The sequence below is a fragment of the Eriocheir sinensis genome, unplaced genomic scaffold (assembly GCF_024679095.1).
Source record: "Eriocheir sinensis breed Jianghai 21 unplaced genomic scaffold, ASM2467909v1 Scaffold1695, whole genome shotgun sequence".
Lineage (NCBI taxonomy): Eukaryota > Metazoa > Arthropoda > Malacostraca > Decapoda > Varunidae > Eriocheir > Eriocheir sinensis.
In genome coordinates, this window is record NW_026111067.1 from 1 (window position 1) to 17,500 (window position 17,500).

Genomic DNA, 17,500 nt, shown 5'->3' on the forward strand with positions numbered 1-17,500 from the left:
CTGACTTTCTGCCGATAATACCGATACTTGAAGGAGTTTTGTACATCACATGTCACTCGTTTCAAATAATTTTGTTCAACAGAAATTGGATTTTCCAAATTGTTGAAAAAATATTAGAATAATACTACATAGTTTGGCATTTCCCGAGATTTAATTTTCATCACTTTAAACGATTAGATTCATATTACTTTGAATACAATTATATAATACTTAGTATACAGTACGTATAGCCTTTGGTACTGCGGACGCGTACAATACAGGTTTAGTACTAGTAACTTCGGCGCGGGATTGGCAGAGCCCCTCCACTTCCCTCATTTGCCTGCCTCAGTCAGTCAGACAGTCGCCCCGCAACGGGGCACGCTGCCAGGGTCTGGGTATTTCTTCACAGTAACAGTCACAGTCAACTAGACCTCACGAGGCGTCTCCTCCCTCGCCCCTTGTCGAAACTCATGGTGTTAACACTTCCCTTCTATGGTGGAACACCGAGTAGTGGGTATTTTTTTTTCTTAACATTTGATATTGCCCCTTAGCTACTGGAATTGTTGTACAAAAAAATCAGTGCACATGTATCGGTATCGGTATTGGTATCGGTCAAATATTGGGGTATCAGTATTGGTATCGGTCAAATATTGGGGTATCAGTATTGGTATCGGTCAAATATTGGGGTATCAGTATTGGTATCGGTCAAATATTGGGGTATCGGTCAAATATTGGGGCATCGGTATTGGTATCGGTATCGGTCAAATATTGGGGTATCGGTATTGGTATCGGTATCGGTCAAATATTGGGGTATCGGTATTGGTATCGGTATCGGTCAAATATTGGGGTATCGGTATTGGTATCGGTATCGGTCAAAATTTTGGTATCGGTACATCCCTATTTTTTTTGTGTGTGTGTGTTTGTGTGTCTCCTAAAGTCCAACCAAATTGTTGAGTCCGTTTGGGCGGAGGCTCCCGCGGGTCCATTTCTCCCCTCTGCTCTGCCACACAGTCCCAACACCTATTTTTTCCTATCATATGTTACCTTTACCTTACATATGAGAGGAAGAGATCGGTGTTGGGACTGTGTGGCAGAGCAGAGGGGAGAAATGGACCCAAGGGAGCCTACGTCCAAACAGACTCGACAATTTGGTTTCACTATAGTTGTGTATATTAGATGATAGTGGCTGCCTGGTATTCTCAGATCTTAATGTTGAAAGGTAGGAAATTACATGAAGAATGTCGATAATAATGATTCCCCTAAGGCAGAGTTTTCTTCCTTTTGATTATTAACCTGCAAAGGCCGGGTGAATGGAATTTGGCGGAAAGCGTCGCCGGTGGCGGTTCCCCCATCACGCCTTGTTACACTTGCACTTGGCCAAAATAGCATCCCTTCCCAACATCATATCTATGCGCGAGATGCTTCAAATTTATTTAATTTTAATAGAGGAGAGGGATTGAAGGCTGAAAATATAAAAATTATTATGTTTTTGCTAAATTGCCACATCGGGCATTGATGAAAGACAAGAATTTTACATTTGCCTATCTTACAAAATGCGAGGGTGCGGCCAAGTCCTTAGTCCCCGCGACGCTTATGGGTTAAGAATTAGGTGTTTAGCTATATAACTATAATGTTGATAATGATGTTTTGGAGGGCAAAGTTGTATGTCTCCTGCGTTATCAGCAGTTACCAGTGATGTGCAGTGAATGAATGAAAGGAAAAAAGTAAATGGAATGCTGATGATGACGGTGTGGTGAAAATTTTAAGGTACCATTCCTCACTGTGACCCCTGACCTGACATCATCCCTTTCCTCCTCCTACCAGGAAGTACGAGAGGACCAAGCAGGTGGTGGACACACTCAAGAGGAATGAGGAGACTCTGCGCGGTGCTGTGGCTGACTACGAGGCAAAGCTGAAGAAACAGGAGCAGAAATTCCTTGAGTTCCAGAAACATGCAGAGGAGAAAATACAGCTGTGAGTTTTCTTATCTTTTTAACTTGCACAGATATAAAGTAACATTGATTTTTATAACTCATGGAGGCTTTCAAGAGTACTACATAGGTTTTTGGACTCTGCTAGTTTGCTTTACATAGTACATAAATTTAACCTTGTTGGCTTACATAAGAAACATTAATGTACATTTACTTTACGCAAAGTAACTTAGCAGTAGTTTTGTATCTATAGCATTGTAATATTGATGCAAGAGTAAAAATGCTTCCTATCTAACCAGGTTAAAGATATTACACAAGAAAGAGTAGGAAAGGATTTGTTAATTGGAGCACAAACTGCCCAGTGAAATGGGCACCACTTATCCAAGATGCTGTTAAAAGATAATCCATATCCACAAGTTCCACTTTTGTATACATAGTGCCAGTGAAGAGTTGAGGATATGCAAGTATTTTATAGACCTATCCAGCTTGACACTCATTTTATACATTTACACAAAGGCTAGTGAATAGTGAGAGCATTTCCAAGTATTTTAAACACCATTCTAACATGAGCTTCATTTTATGCACTTATATAGTTTGAATATGCAAGTATTTGAAACACTTCTGACTTAACTTTTATTTGATTCACAGAGCCAATGAAGAGTTTGAGAGCATGCGGAAGTGCAACGAGCAGGAGATGACCAAGATGGCTGCCCTGCTGAAGAAGGCGGAAATGAAGATCATGTCGCTGCAGGACTCCTTCGACCGCAAGACCCGAGAGAACCAGGAACTGACCCAGCTCTGTGACGACCTCATAAACAAGGTCGGCACGTCCCACTGAGGCAGGGCAACAGCGGCAAGGAGCTGCTGGTCGTGTGTGACCCTCTTCAGGGGCTGAGCTGAAAAAAAATAAAGAGGTCCCTTATCTCCTGCTGCAGGGATGATGAGAAGCTCTGTGACTCTAAAGGGGTAGAAAGTGGTCTCATAATCTCTCCTTACGAGTTTATCTTTATGGAAGTTCTGTGGCTGTAAGGGATTGGCAGGTGATTGGAAAAGGTGCATTATCTCCTTGATTGGGAGGTTTTGAATAGGTTATTTGGGAACTTCTGATGCTGCTAAATGGGACAGGAAGGGTTGTTGTTATGTTTACCTGTGAGGCTGTTGTGGAAGTTCTGCGTCAAGAGTGAAGTAGCAGGTGATAGGAAAAGGTTTTGTTATCTCCCATTATGAGGTTGTTTATGAAGAAGGTTTTAGTTTATCAAGAAGATGTAGGAAGTTTGTTCTCTCCTTATTAAGAAGTTGTTTCATGGGAAGGTTTTATTGGGTCTGGAATTGGTGTAAGGAAGCGTTGTGTTCCCTTTACGAGTTGTAGAAAAGAGTTGTGGGTCTGTAAAAGATGGTAGGAAAAAGGGTTATCCCATTGTTACAAGGCTGTTTGGGAAAAGTTTTGTTGCTTTTGTGTGCTAAGGGGCTGGGAAGAGGTGGTTGTGTAGCTTTCAGGAATTGTTTTGTTCTCTTGGTGAAAAGAGAAATGGTACTCATCTCTTAGAGCTGAAAAGGACAGTAGAAAAAAGAGGAAAGAAGAAAAATAATCTTCCAGGCTTTAAAACTATAAAACAAAGGAGATAATCAAGCGTGATTTGGTTGTTAACTATTTGAGGTTTTTGTTCCTCCTAAAATTTACAAGGATGGTAGAGAAGAAGAAAATCACCTTCTGTGCGTTCAAAGTGTAGTAGCAGAAGATTGTCTCGGTATAATGAGATTGTTGAGTGTTCATGGTTGTCATTGCCCCTAAAACCCATAAGGATGGTAGAAGAGAGGAGAGGAATTACCTTCCTCACTTTAAAAGGGAAAAGGAGATCATTGAACATAATCAGATTGTAGACTATTTATTGATAAGCCACAAGTTAATATACTCTGAGCATCTTCAAGCAAAGATTACCATAAAGTTCACCCCAGTTCACCCCTTGTTCATGGAGCTTTCAGACTGATCCTTCAAAGGTTTGTCTGAAGGACCAATGCACCAAAATATTCAGCAAACTGTTCTCTCATCTTTTCTCACTTTCTCGACTCAGTGATCTGTTGACTGAGAAATAAGATACATTGGATGACCTTAGTGTTGTTACCATTTTTTCTTTTTGTATATACGTGTGAAAGTTGTATCTCATCACATTACTGTTCATTTTCATTCAAGCACAATTTACATAAGGAAGAATTTATCCAACACCATGAGTGAATCTTCATAACAAGAAGCTAAGTGAACACCTGTAAGGACAGATCCTGATGACGGAAATACCTGTGCACACTGGGCTCTCGTTGTGTATGTGTGTTCAGCATATACAAATTTTCATCATGCGAGGCAATCCAAGAACCTAACCTCAGCATGTAATGAGAAGCAGGTGTATTTTTTGGCAGTCAGACTGTCAGCGAGTGGTTAGTGTTGGGCGGGAAGGGCCGCTGAGGGGCCAGAACTGTGATAGAGGAGGAATGTCAGTGTGTCAGGAGTCGCCATATTCTACTCTGCCTGATGTTTCAATATGCTGACGATATCACTTAGTGTGTAAGCAAGCCCTGCACAAAGGTGTGCTATCCAAAAAATACCTATCTTTATATATATATACAACTATATATATATTATGTACAGATACAGATAAGCGGTGCATACATGTAAGGTTTTGTACATGATATAGTGTTAGCCATTTATTCCTGTCTTAGTTTCGATTATTCATTTGTGAAGTGTTGAATTGGCCAAACTAGGATATTTTCATTTCATTGGCTGACTCATCTTTACCCTTGTAATTTATTTCAGTGTATCTAGTTGGTCTATACACTAACAGTTAGTGTTGAATGTGACAGGCACAGACCCTTACTAATGATCTTCAACAAACAGGGACTGACTGGCTCACCACAACTACACTGATGATCTTGTGCACATCATGCATACTCCCTTGTGGCTCGGTGGCCAACTCAAGACAAAGGAAAGACCACAGGGAAGGAGACCATGAATTTGAATAATATGTTTGGAATTATAGAACCTTATTGGAAAAGCTTTTTTGATTCTTCTGTTAGGAAAAGGTCTTGGCATTATTATCTGACAGGAAGTAGTTGCCGTAAGATTGCAGTACCTACGCTACGTGTGCATGTAAAACACTGTTCTCTCATGCTGACCACCCACAGCAAGCTACAAGAAGGATCTAACACTATGTTCTCTTAAATTCAAGACAAAGCAGGCACTTCCCATGATCCATATTTGGTTTCATAGTAAAGTTGTGCCTTATGCTGTACAGACTCAAAAAATTGGAAAAAAAACCATTTCCATGCTTAACACATACAAGACAGGCCACCCATTCCCTCCTTTGTGGTAAGCTGAGAGAGGTGATGCAACAGTTGTCCTGCTGACTGTACCGCTGCTGAAACTGCTGGCTGGCTGGCGGACTGTGTGGGGCAAGGGGAAGCTTTTGGCTAATGGTGTTGCTAGCTAATAAAGGAGCTCTGGCTACCTATTCACCTAAAAATAGTTTTACTAATGTTTTTTTCTAGTTTTAAATTTTAGTTCCAAACATATATCTTTTTTGATAGTTTAGAGGTTAATTTTTTGTATTGAATTTTCTGTTCAATTTTCACTTAAAGCTCTCAGTCTAATATACGTCTCCTCTCCCTTCATATTTTGTTACTAAAAGAGTAAGCGAAATCATTGTTATCTACATCAATTTATGGAAATATTCCTCACCCTGATAGACCTTATTTAAATTCCCTTTTCTGTTTTTTGAGCTGTGTTACATAGAGTAAAGGATAATAGTGAAGAGCAGTTGTTATTTGTTAAGAATTCTCATGAACAGTTGAAAAGAATAAGTTATGCTTAGCTACTTTGGACTCTTTATCTAATTCACCTCCCCTCATTCCTTTTTCTAAGTTACACCAAAAATGGTTTCATGGAATGGTAATGATTCCTCAAGAATCCACAAGGACAGCTGTAAAAAAACCTACATGAGTCATTTTATCTAAATAACTTCCTGTGCTGCTGCAGCATATGCCAATATTTTTACCTTATCTTTACCTTTCCTTTTGTCGTAGTTACTCAGAGGAAATGGTTATAAGAAGAGTTTGCTATTCCTAGATAACTAATTAGGAGAGTAGAAATAAAAAAATAGGCACTTCCCACGCATTGAATGTGCCACATGAGGTATTACTAACCAACCCTTGCCTCCGCCCAGCCCAGCCAACGCCGGGCACCACAGCCCTAAAGAGCTCCTGTATGATTTCCTGTCACATGTAGCACTTACCTTAATTTATATTCTTCTGGATATGATTTTTCCCTCGACTCATGATATTCATGTATCATAGAGAATAAACTTGGTTAATAACAGGTACTCCAAATAAATGGTTGTGTCTTACTTGCCCTGACATTGATAAAGTGAGTAGTTTGTGATGCTGTTCAAGGTGTTATTAACTTAAAATCTTGCAAAACCAAAATAAGGCAAAAGGGGGTAATGCTACTGGAGCTGTAACTTTCAAGTCCCTCACTGAAGGAACCTTCACAAGATAGATAGCTGATCCTAGAAATTTCATGGATGCATTTTTGAACCATGAGTGGCCTCTAACTCTCAATATAATTTTGTTCTTTTGAGGGGCACAACAACTCTTATTTGGCTGTGTTGTCCAATGAACAGAAAGTGGATAACAGGCACTAGTGGGGGGCTTCACAAACTCCATGTATGTAGGGACAGCACGGAAGGAGAATGAAATGTAACACCTATCATTTACCACACCAGAAGGGCTGTGAGGCAAAGTACTACTGTGTTATATTTCATTCAAATAATTCAAATAATTTAGCATGAGTTTATAGCAAAGAAGAAAGCATTGTTCACCTTTTTCTTTTCTTTCAAATCGAAACCTTTGTATACAGAGGCAACTCCAATTACTTCTCATCACGCTTCCATCAGGCTGATAGAATGGTGAGTGGAATTAGGTTCATAGTGATAAATGATTTAAATTAATGAAGTAACTCAGTACATTTATTGACTATCAATTTTGTTTTAGATGAAAGTATATGCCATAAATTTTAGCATGTAATTCTCACAACACTATTTGTCAGCCAAGAGTAGCTGGTGTTGTTTATCCCTCTGGAAACACACATGCAGGAAGGTCATCACACAGTTACTGCGAACCACCTTCACATAAAAGTGAATACAGTACCCTCTCGAGCTTCGCGCTTGCTACATTCCGAAGGTATGGCGCGAAACTCGAGGTATTGAAATCCATGTAACAGCGCTTACTGGTTCCGACCCGTGGAAAATAATGACTTTGTCCGACTTTACTTCTTTAATTATCACAATTTTTTCGACTTTACTCCCTTATCTCAAAATACGTACCTTGTTAATAGGCAGAAAATGGGAAGTAAGAACAGATCGTTTTGAAGCCCCAGTTAAAGGCGGCTGCCTTACAACTGGCTGGCACTTCTGAATACACGCTTGTGATCAAGGATTATATACTATAAGGGCAGCTCACTAAGCATTTGTTTTACCCACAATGCACCGCTGATGACGTCACATATGTACACAAATGGTGCTGGGCGAGAAACTGGTTCACTTCACTGTATTCTCCCCGCAGCGTGCTCAGTGAAAATGGTAATTTGTGCTGTATATGGGTGTTACAGTGGCTCAACCTATATAATAAGGACAGCTTACTATGCATTTCTTTTACCCACAATGCACCGCATATGTAATCTGGTTCACTCTCTCCATATAAAGTGTACTGGGGGCCATTACTTATTGATCTTGTCACCCATTCATAGTCAGATTTTGCGTTTTTTTTTTTTTTTGGTTGCTGGGGATATGTGGTTGAATTGGGCAGCTGTTGAGTTGGCCAGTGGTGTGCAGTGGTGGAGATATGTGAGAAATATGTTATATGGGGGTTGCTGGGAAATGTTGCTGTCTGCCATGTATCGGTGCTTGTGTTTTCTCAAGTTTCGTTAACGTTCGTTTTCTGCAACTTTGCAGGGGCATAGGCGGATCCAGGGGGGGGGCCACGGGGCCATGGCCCCCCCCAAACGCTCTGAGAGTATGTTTTGGCCCCCCCCAAAATTTACATATGGAGGCAAGAAGACGGGGTTGTCAAGATTAAAAAAGGTCAAGGCTGATGAAAGCAATGTTTTTAAATATTACGATGTGATTATTGTGATTCTTATATGTTATATATTAATATATGCTTAATAAAGACCAAAAGTATTCTGGATCTAATTCTTGAGTTATGCCCCTGAAAAGCACAATGCAATCCGATGTGACTTAATTCCATGTGTACAGTCCGTCGTCGATGAACAGTTGGCCCCCCCCAAAACTCAAGGCTGGATCCGCCCTTGTGCAGGGGTAACTAATCCTGTCATTAAAATAGCTAACATAGATATATATTAATTGAAGTATTACTGTTGGATCAGGAAAATTATATCAATTGGTGTGGTGGACAGCAGTGTTTCTCGGTACCTTTTTCTAACATATTTCTCAAATAATACTGTTGCTGTGTACTGTTTGCCAACTCAACAGCTGCCTAATTTGATTGCATATCCTTAGCAATCAAAAAAGCGCAGAATCTGACCATGAATATTGTTACGCCAAGGCTTAGCTTAGTTTAAATTGTAATTGGCGCCACGTGACGTAATGAGGGTTCCCTGCGGCCCCGTTGAGGGGGCGGGCTGGAGAGGGACGCCATGCGGCGAGGAAGAGTGGAGACGGAGAGAAGACAAAGGACGCGCTCGCCTGTGCTCTGTGCCTTAGGACTTAATCGCCTGTGATTTGTGCCTTGACTGCCTCCCCCTTGGACTTATAAGGATTGTACAACGTTCTATTGCTTAGTAAACCCCAAGAAAGTCCGCCCTGTATTTAATTGTGCCTCGCTGTGTGCTCTGTGGGTGTGTGCGAGTGTGTCCGCCGGAGTGTCTTTGTGTCTGCTGTCCGCCTCGTGGGAGCACTGTGTTGTCCTGAGCGAGCCCAGTTTAAGTACTTGGGAGATCACTTGTCTGCCTGTGTGAGGGGTAGACAAGTGGAGCACAACAGTTGTGTCAGGAGTGTGATGGAAATTGTGCTGTGAGTGGACGGGCAGACAAAGAGTGACGCCTCAGGCACAATGGAGCTCAGCGAGCACGGTGCGGCTGGCGGAGCAGTGGTGGGGGTAGTGGTGACCTTGAGGCTGATAAAGACGCTAAGCCTGGCCAGCTGGAGTTAATTGCCTCAATGTTGGCTGGCTTGAGGCAAGAAATAACGCTTCAAGGTCAAAAGCAGGCACAGCAGGCCACGCACAGACCAGCAGGCTTGAGGAGCAGGCCCGTGAGCAGGCCGAGCGCTCCGAGGCACAGGCCAGCAGGCAGGAGCAGGCCCGTGAGCAGGCCGAGCGCTCCGAGGCACAGGCCAGCAGGCTTGAGGAGGCACTACAAGCAAGTTTGGCTTCTGTGCGGCAGGAGGCACGGCAGTATACCGATCAGGCCTGCGAGGAGGTCCGGGGTGAGCTACAGAGGGGCCTAGAGGCACTGAGAGGTGAGGTGCAGGAGGTAAGGTTTGAGGCGAGGCAGGCTGCCGTGTGTGCTGCCCAGAGGAAGTGCAGAGTGAGCCTTTGTGTGATTGGGGCAGTGTCAAGCCTCGCTGAGGCCACGCAGTGTTCTCTGAGCCTCCGGGCCTGGCGTGTCTGGCCAGGGGTCACGGTCGGGGTTCAGCGGCTGGCGTGGGCTGCGGCGGGGCGCGAGCGGCAGCCCCGCCACTGTTGCCAAACAGCCCGCCACCTCGCCTCCTCACCTAAACCCTACCCTGCCTCCTTTCTTGCCCCAGTGCCTGCCTTCTACCCTGCTCGTTCGTTTCCTTCCCGACCACCGCAGGCGTAAGCCGGCTGAGTATGACGGCAAGGTAGCTTGGGAGGCCTACGTTGCTCAGTTCGTCATGCTCGCAACAGCTCAAGGGTGGACTGAGGAAGAAAAGGCGCTGCAGCTGGCAACGGCGCTGCGGGGCCCGGCACTCGATTCTCAGCCACCTTCCAGCCACCAAGCAAGCTTCCTTTACCAGCCTGTCGGAAGCCTTGCAGCGCCGCTTTGGGCACAGTCACCAGGCTGAGGTGTACAGGGCTCAGCTGAAGAAGAGGGCGAGGCAGAAGGGCGAGACGCTGTCACAACTGGCGCAAGATGTGGAGGCCCTTGTGAGGCGGGCTTATCCGGCTGCTGGTGAAGACATGACGACCGTCCTCGCCCGTGACGCCTTCGTAGATGCTCTGCAGGACCACCAGCTGCAGATCTACGTAAAGCAAGCCCACCCTGGTGACCTGCAGGTGGCTTTGGCGAGGGCCATGGAGTTCGAGGCGTTTCTCAAGACGTCAAGCCGCCTCGCTGACTACGCCAAGCCTCGGAACGACGTGCGAGGCCGGAAGGCGAAGGTCGAGCGTAAGGCGGCGTCGAGGGAGACGAGCCCCGAGTTTGGTGGCCGTTGCTGGGGCTGCGGTGAGAAGGGCCACAGACGCGACCGGTGTCCGAGGGGGCGAAAGACGCGTTCCCTCGACCGGCCGAAGTCTGGGGGCTTCCAGACTTGCTGCAAGGACTGCGGCAAGTCTGATCACCGCTCCAGCGCCTGCCCCAAGCCGAAGCAAGTGGCGCAGGCGGGAAACAGCAGCGGGCTGGACAAGGGGGCGACTACCCAGCCTGCCAAGGTCGACACGCCCCCACTTGTGTAAGATGCCGCCATACCACTAGTTCGGTGCAGGTGGAGGGCAACGTAGACGGTAAGTCTTGCCGCCTGACAGTCGACACCGGGGCTGAAAAGACCCTGGTGCGCCCCGAGTTGCTGGACGCTGAGCGGCTCCCAGACGCCCCGCAGAGATTGTGCGGCGTGACGGGGCATTGCGTGGCACTCCAGGGGCCTGTAGTGGCTCGTGTCGGCGTGGGCGGCGCAGAAGAGCGGCTGCCAGTGTACGCCGCCGACCTGGATGAAGAGGGCTTGCTCGGTTTTGACTACCTGGTGCAGACTGGCGCATGTATCGACTTTGGACGGAAGCGGATGAGGGTGCACGGACAAGAGGTGCCCTGGCTTCCGGAAGTCGGTTGTGCCGAGGTAGTGACGGCCGAGCGACTGCACCTTGCCCCCAGGACGGAGCGACGAGTCCAGTGTCGACTGTCGAGGGTGATGCACGACGCGGAAGGCATAGTAGAACCCTCAGAAAACCTGCACCTGACTGACGGTGTGGCAGTCGGGAGGAGCCTCGTGGGAGCGGGGGAGGAGTTAGTGACAGTACTCGTTGCTAACTTCTCTGACGAGGCTCGGCGACTACCCGCTGGTGCCAGACTAGGCACATGTGAAGAGGTGGAGCAGGCTGAACAGCCGTCGAAGAGTGCGTCTACGCCTGCGGAGGAGTGCTGCCTGACTTCGCCGAAGACCTGGCGCTCAGGGGCTCCGCTAACCTGACGGAGTCGCAGGCGAGAAGGTGCGCCACACCTTGACGCAGTACTCAGACGTGTTCAGCCGGGGCGACTTGGACTTGGGCCGCACGTCGCTGGTGAAACACAGCATCAACACTGGAACCAGCGCGCCCATCAAGTGTCCCCTCGACGTATCGCACCTGCCCGACGAGAGGAGATGCAGCGCACCGTCAACGACCTGGCAAATCAGGGGTGATCGAGAAGTCCGCCAGTCCGTGGTCTTCAGCGGTAGTCCTGGTTAATCAGAAGGACGGCACACAACGCTTCTGTGTGGACTACCGGGCACTGAATGACGTGACTGTGAAGGATTCCTACCCCCTGCCGAGGATCGACGACACCTTGGACGCGCTGGTAGGGGCGAGGTGGTTCTCCATGCTCGACCTGAAGTCAGGCTACCACCAGGTGGAGATGGCCGAAGAGGACAAGCCGAAGACAGCCTTTTCCTTCGGGCAGGGCTTGTGGCAGTTTAATGTCATGCCCTTCGGCCTCTGTAACGCCCCTGGCTGTTTTGAACGTCTGATGGAGCGGGTGCTGGACGGCCTGCAGTGGAGGACCCTCATCTACCTCGACGACGTCATCGTCTACGGAGGCACCTTCGAGGAGGAGCTGGGGAGGCTGGAGGAGGTCCTGCAACGCCTGAGAGGCTAACCTCAAGCTCAGCCCCAAAGTGCTCCCTCTTCCAGTACGAGGTGCCGTTCCTGGGGCATGTCGTCAGCAAGGACGGCGTGCGCACAGACCCGCAGAAAGTGGCAGCAGTAGCAGACTGGCCTCGGCCCACTAACGTAGCTGAGGTCAGGAGCTACTTGGGTCTGTGCACCTACTACCGTCGCTTCGTGCAGGACTTCGCCACCATCGCGGCGCCCCTACACCGCCTCACTCGTAAAGGTGCCTTTCGAGTGGGACGAGGCGTGCCAGGCTGCGTTCGACGGCCTGAAGAGGGCCCTTGTGGAGGCGCCGGTCCTGCCGTACCCCAACCCGAAGCTCCTTACCTGCTTGACACCGACGCCAGTGCGGAGGGCATCGGGGCTGTCTTGTCGCGGGTGAAGGATGGAAGGGAGCACGTGGTGGCCTACTACAGCGCCAAGTTCAGTAGGCCTGAACGCAACTACTGCGTGACCAGGAAGGAGCTGCTGGCAGTAGTAAAAGTCTCGAGCACTTCCAGCCGTACCTCTACGGCGCTGAGTTCACCGTCCGGACCGACCACGCTGCCCTGCAGTGGTTGAAAACACTGAAGGCGCCGGAGGGTCAGCTGGCGAGGTGGTTGGGAAGGCTCGAGCAGTTCAACTACCGGATTGTTCACCGCCGGGTCGTGTGCACAGCAACGCCGATAGTTTGAGCCGGCGCCCGTGTGAGGCAGGTTGCTCTCACTGTGCTAGCAAGGACCCCGACCCTGTGACTCGACGCCCGTGTGAGGCAGGTAGCTCACATTCCGTCCCTGAAGGACCTGACGCCGTGAGTCAGAGCCCGTGTGAGGCAAGCTACTCACACCAGGCGCGTCGGGACCCTGACCCTGTTTGCCGACGCAACAGTGCCTGCCAACGCCACTGAAGGCAACGACCGGTGGCGTGGCACAGAGCGCAGACCCGCTCTTGCTCCTGTAGTGCGTGCGCTCAGGGCCAGCGGGGAGCGAAGTGTCGGCGGGGAGGAAGTGTCGGCGGAGAGTCCTGCCACTAAGTGCCTCGTCGACCAGTGGGAGACGCTGCGGTTGGACCGGTGGGGAGTGCTAGTAAAGCGCTGGGAGGTGTTAGGCGGAGTGGGCAGAGACGCCTGGGTAGTGGTGGTACCCCGTGCAAAGCGTGCTGAGGTGTTACGGGAGTTGCACGCCGGTGTTACTAGTGGCCACTTGGGCGAAAAAGACCATAAACGTCTCCGCCAGCGCTTCTACTGGGTCGGTATGCGGAACGACGTTTCCGAGTGGTGTCGGGCCTGTGACGTTTGTAGTGCGAAAAAGGGCCCCACACGCCGGAATCGGGCTCCGCTTCAGTTGTACAGCGTTGGGGCGCCAATGGAGCGGTTGCTGTAGATATTGCTGGCCCGCTGCCCGCGACGCCCAGGGCAATCGTTTCGTATGCGTCGTGATGGACTACTTCACGAAGTGGCCTGAGGCGTATGCGCTCCCGAACCACGAGGCTGAAACAGTGGCGAGTGTCCTAGTAAACGAGTGCTTCACCCGGTTCGGTGTGCCGTCAGAACTGCACTCAGACCAGGGCCGTGAGTTCGAGTCACGTGTGTTCCGTGAGTGCTGCGACTTGCTGGGGTGCGGAAGACCCGAACGACGCCACTCCACCCGCAGTCGGACGGGATGGTGGAGCGGTTCAAACGTACACTCGCACAGCAGTTGGCCAAGTATTGCTGGGCAAACCAGGAGGACTGGGACGTCAAGTTGCCCGCAATGCTGATGGCGTACCGGTCCGCTGTGCACGAGGCCACTGACTATACACCCGCACGTCTTATGTTTGGCCGCGAGCTCAGACTCCCGTGGATCTGGCGACAGGGCGGCCGCCGGACGTGGGCCTGCCGACTGTCACCTCTGGCTTCGCTGCCGCGCTGCAGGAGAACCTGGTCGAGGTCCATCACCAGGTGCGCGGCAAGCTCAGAGTGGCAGGCCAGGCGATGAAGGACTACTACGATCGCCGCATGCGGGACGTGAAGTATGCGGTGGGTGACAGAGTGTGGCTGCATAACCCTCGCCGGAAGAAAGGGTTATCACCGAAGCTGCAGAGTCCTGGGAGGGCCCTACACGGTGATTGCAGTCCTGTCCGCTGTCACCTACCGCATCAGGAGGGGCCGCAAACGCTCCTCTGTCGTCCACGTTGACCGGCTCTGGCGCTACCATGGGCCGGGCCGTTACTCCTGGGGTACTGGCGCTGAGGAGGACCCTGACTACCCCAGTAGTGACGAGGAGGACCGGGCAGAACTTGACCCGGTGGACGTCGAGGTCGCGGATGATGTGGAGGAGGAGGCAGGTGGAGACGCCGACCTGGAGGCCGGCTCTGCTGGTGACCTGGACCAGCCGCTGCCTCTCCCTCGCCCTCACCTCCACCGCGACGACCAAGACGTGAGAGGAGGAGGCCAGGATGGCTTACAGATTTTGATACAGAATGATTTGTTTAGTTCCCCAGTTATGTTTTATTTGTTTTGTTAAGTTGGCGAGGCGGGTCGCCTGCGCGTAAGGGGGTAGTGTTACGCCAAGGCTTAGCTTAGTTTAAATTGTAATTGGCGCCACGTGACGTAATGAGGGTTCCCTGCGGCCCCGTTGAGGGCAGGCTGGAGAAGGACGCCATGCGGCGAGGAAGAGTGGAGACGGAGAGAAGACAAAGGACGCGCTCGCCTGTGCTCTGTGCCTTAGGACTTAATCGCCTGTGATTTGTGCCTTGACTGCCTCCCCCTTGGACTATAAGGATTGTACAACGTGCTATTGCTTAGTAAACCCCAAGAAAGTCCGCCCTGTATTTAATTGTGCCTCGCTGTGTGCTCTGTGGGTGTGTGCGAGTGTGTCCGCCGGAGTGTCTTTGTGTGTCTGCTGTCCGCCTCGTGGGAGCACTGTGTTTTCCATAGCGAGCCCAGTTTAAGTAATTGGGAGAGCACCTGTCTGCCTGTGTGAGGGGTAGACAAGTGGAGTATAACAATATATATATATATATATATATATATATATATATATATATATATATATATATATATATATATATATATATATATATATATAATATATATATACCTCACCCAGGCGCGCCCGAAAACCCCGTCAGCGTCCCCAGGAGACTCACCGCTCCTTGTGGCTGGCGTCCACCGTCTGGATGGGCTACTCACGTTACTTCCGGGTTCTTGGTCCCCTGAAGTGCGACTCCCAGGCGTGTGTGCTACCCTGTGTTCTCTCCGAGAGCGAACAGCGCGCGTGAAATCCAGCCTCTGGCCACCAGTGCACTTTACTGTGGAGAAAGCAACCCCTTCCACTTCGGCGGGCTCAGAGAAACACAGTCCGCCGGTTTAACGTGGTTTATTTCCTTTGTCACAGTTCCCACACTGATCCACCGGGGTCCGGCCACTTGTTGACCGTCGAAACCCTCTACTAAAGTCCACAAACCCAAACACAGCCAATTCCAGGCACTTTCTTCAAGGGGGTCCGTGCACCGCCACGCTACGAGCCTCAGGTCCCGACCGAGGTTCAGATCCCACTGCCTGCCGGCGTCCCCCAAGGCCCTCGTGCGCGCCCCAATCACAGGCCTTCCCGCTCGGTGACGATACTTCCTGGCGGGAACCTCAGGCAGCCGTAACATCACCCCCTCCTGTGAAAAGATGGAGCGTCCTCGCTCCCCAATAAAAAGAAAACACACATCCCGCCCAAATAAAGTAAACTCGGCTAAACATGTGCTCAGTCACAAACAAAGTCATCCATCCACCCGGGGGGTCGCCGCTCCCTCCTGGGCCTCCTTACCTCCGGCCCAAGATTACCTCCTGCAGATGCCCCGTCCAGGGGACACACCTCCTCGCCCGCGTCCTCCTCCAACCCCATGGGCTCCGGTTCCCTCGGGTCCAGGTCCTCCTCATCCTCCGTCACCAGGGGCTCCTCGACCCCCAGCCCCAGGTCCGCTTCCTCCTCCTCCTCGCTGCCCGCCAGCGAAGCTTCCTCCTCCCAGGAGAAGTCCCCGGGACCGTGGTACCGCCAGAGCCGGTCCGCGTGCACCACCATGGCACGCCTGTGAGGCCCCTGTCGTATGCGGAATGTGATGTCAGAAAGGACCCGTTCCACGTCGTAGGGCCCCTCCCAGGGACTCTGGAGCTTGGGAGACAACCCTTTCTTCCTCCGAGGGTTGTGCAACCACACTTTGTCCCCCTCCTTGAAAGGTGGTGACTTGGCCCGCCGATCGTACCGGTCTTTCATCGTCTCGCCCGACACCTTCAGGTTAGCCCTCACCTGATGGTGTACTTGCTGGAGACGGTCCTGGAGGGCGATAGCGTAGGGGGTGACTGTACTCCTCGTCCGGCGGCCTGCCAGTCACCAGATCCACTGGCAGCCGGAACTCCCGTCCACACATCAGCCGCGCGGGCGTGTACCCAGTCACCTCGTGTTCGGCCGAGCGGTAAGCCATCAGTACCAGGGGGATTTTCAAGTCCCAATCCTCCTGTCCCTCCTGGCAATACTTTGCCAACTCCTGACCTAGGGCGCGATTGTAGCGTTCCACCATGCCATCTGACTGAGGCCGTAGGGGTGTGGTACGAGTCTTTTTAATGCCCAGCAAGCTACAGCACTCCCGGAACACGGCCGACTCAAACTCCCTCCCTTGGTCGGAGTGCAACTCGTGCGGCACCAAACCGGGCAAGAACTCGTCCACCAACACCCCGCCACTGTGCCCGCCTCATGGTTCGGAGAGAGAACGCTTCCAGCCACTTAGTAAAATAGTCCATGGCCACGCACACAAAGCGATTCCCCGAACTGTCTTGGGGAATGGGCCCACAATGTCCACTGCTACCCTCTCCATGGGTGCCCCTACCTGGTACACCTGTAAGGGAGCCACAGTCCTTCTCCCGGGGCCCATCTTGGCACAACACACGTCACAACTCCTGCACCACTCAGTCGCGTCCTTTCGCATGCCTACCCAGTACACACGCTGCTTTAACCTCCCAAGGGTCTTACGCACACCGAAGTGGCCGCTCGCACTACCACCGTGAGCCTCGCGCACCAGTTCCTTTCTCATTTTCCCAGGAACTATTGTCTGCCAGAAGACCACACCGCCGCCACTTGTCTCCCACCGCCTCTGCAGCACCCCATCACTCAGGCGTAGCACTGCCCACTGTTGCCACAACGCCTTAGCTGCAGGGCTCAACGGTGCAACACTTTCCCAAGGCGGTTTTTCCTCGCCTTCTTCCCGCAGTGTCACTATGGGCCCAATGTCCGCGTCCTCCCGCTGGGCCTGTCCGAGGTCCTCTCCCCAACTAGTGTCACTGGCAACCGCGGCAGCCTTCACGCTCACAGGCTCCCCCTCCCGGCGGCTGCAATGCGCACAGTCACTTTCGCAGGGACGGCGACTTAAACTGTCCGCATTACCGTGCAGTTTCCCCGGCCGGTACTCAATGTGGTAGTCGTGCTGTTCAAGCTTGCCAATCCACCTGGCCAGCTGACCCTCCGGGTTCCTGAGGTTCTTTA

General features: G+C 50.6%; 1 protein-coding gene across 1 annotated transcript; it reads left to right on the forward strand.

Moving 5' to 3' along the window:
* Window positions 1-1,803: 1,803 nt before the first annotated feature.
* Window positions 1,804-6,288, forward strand: LOC126990492 (transforming acidic coiled-coil-containing protein 3-like; the record flags this gene model as incomplete). The annotated part of the gene is given in 2 exon segments (XM_050849084.1): window positions 1,804-1,953; window positions 2,559-6,288. Coding segments are annotated over 2 exon segments (340 nt in total), but the record flags the coding sequence as incomplete, so codon positions are not given.
* Window positions 6,289-17,500: the final 11,212 nt, after the last annotated feature.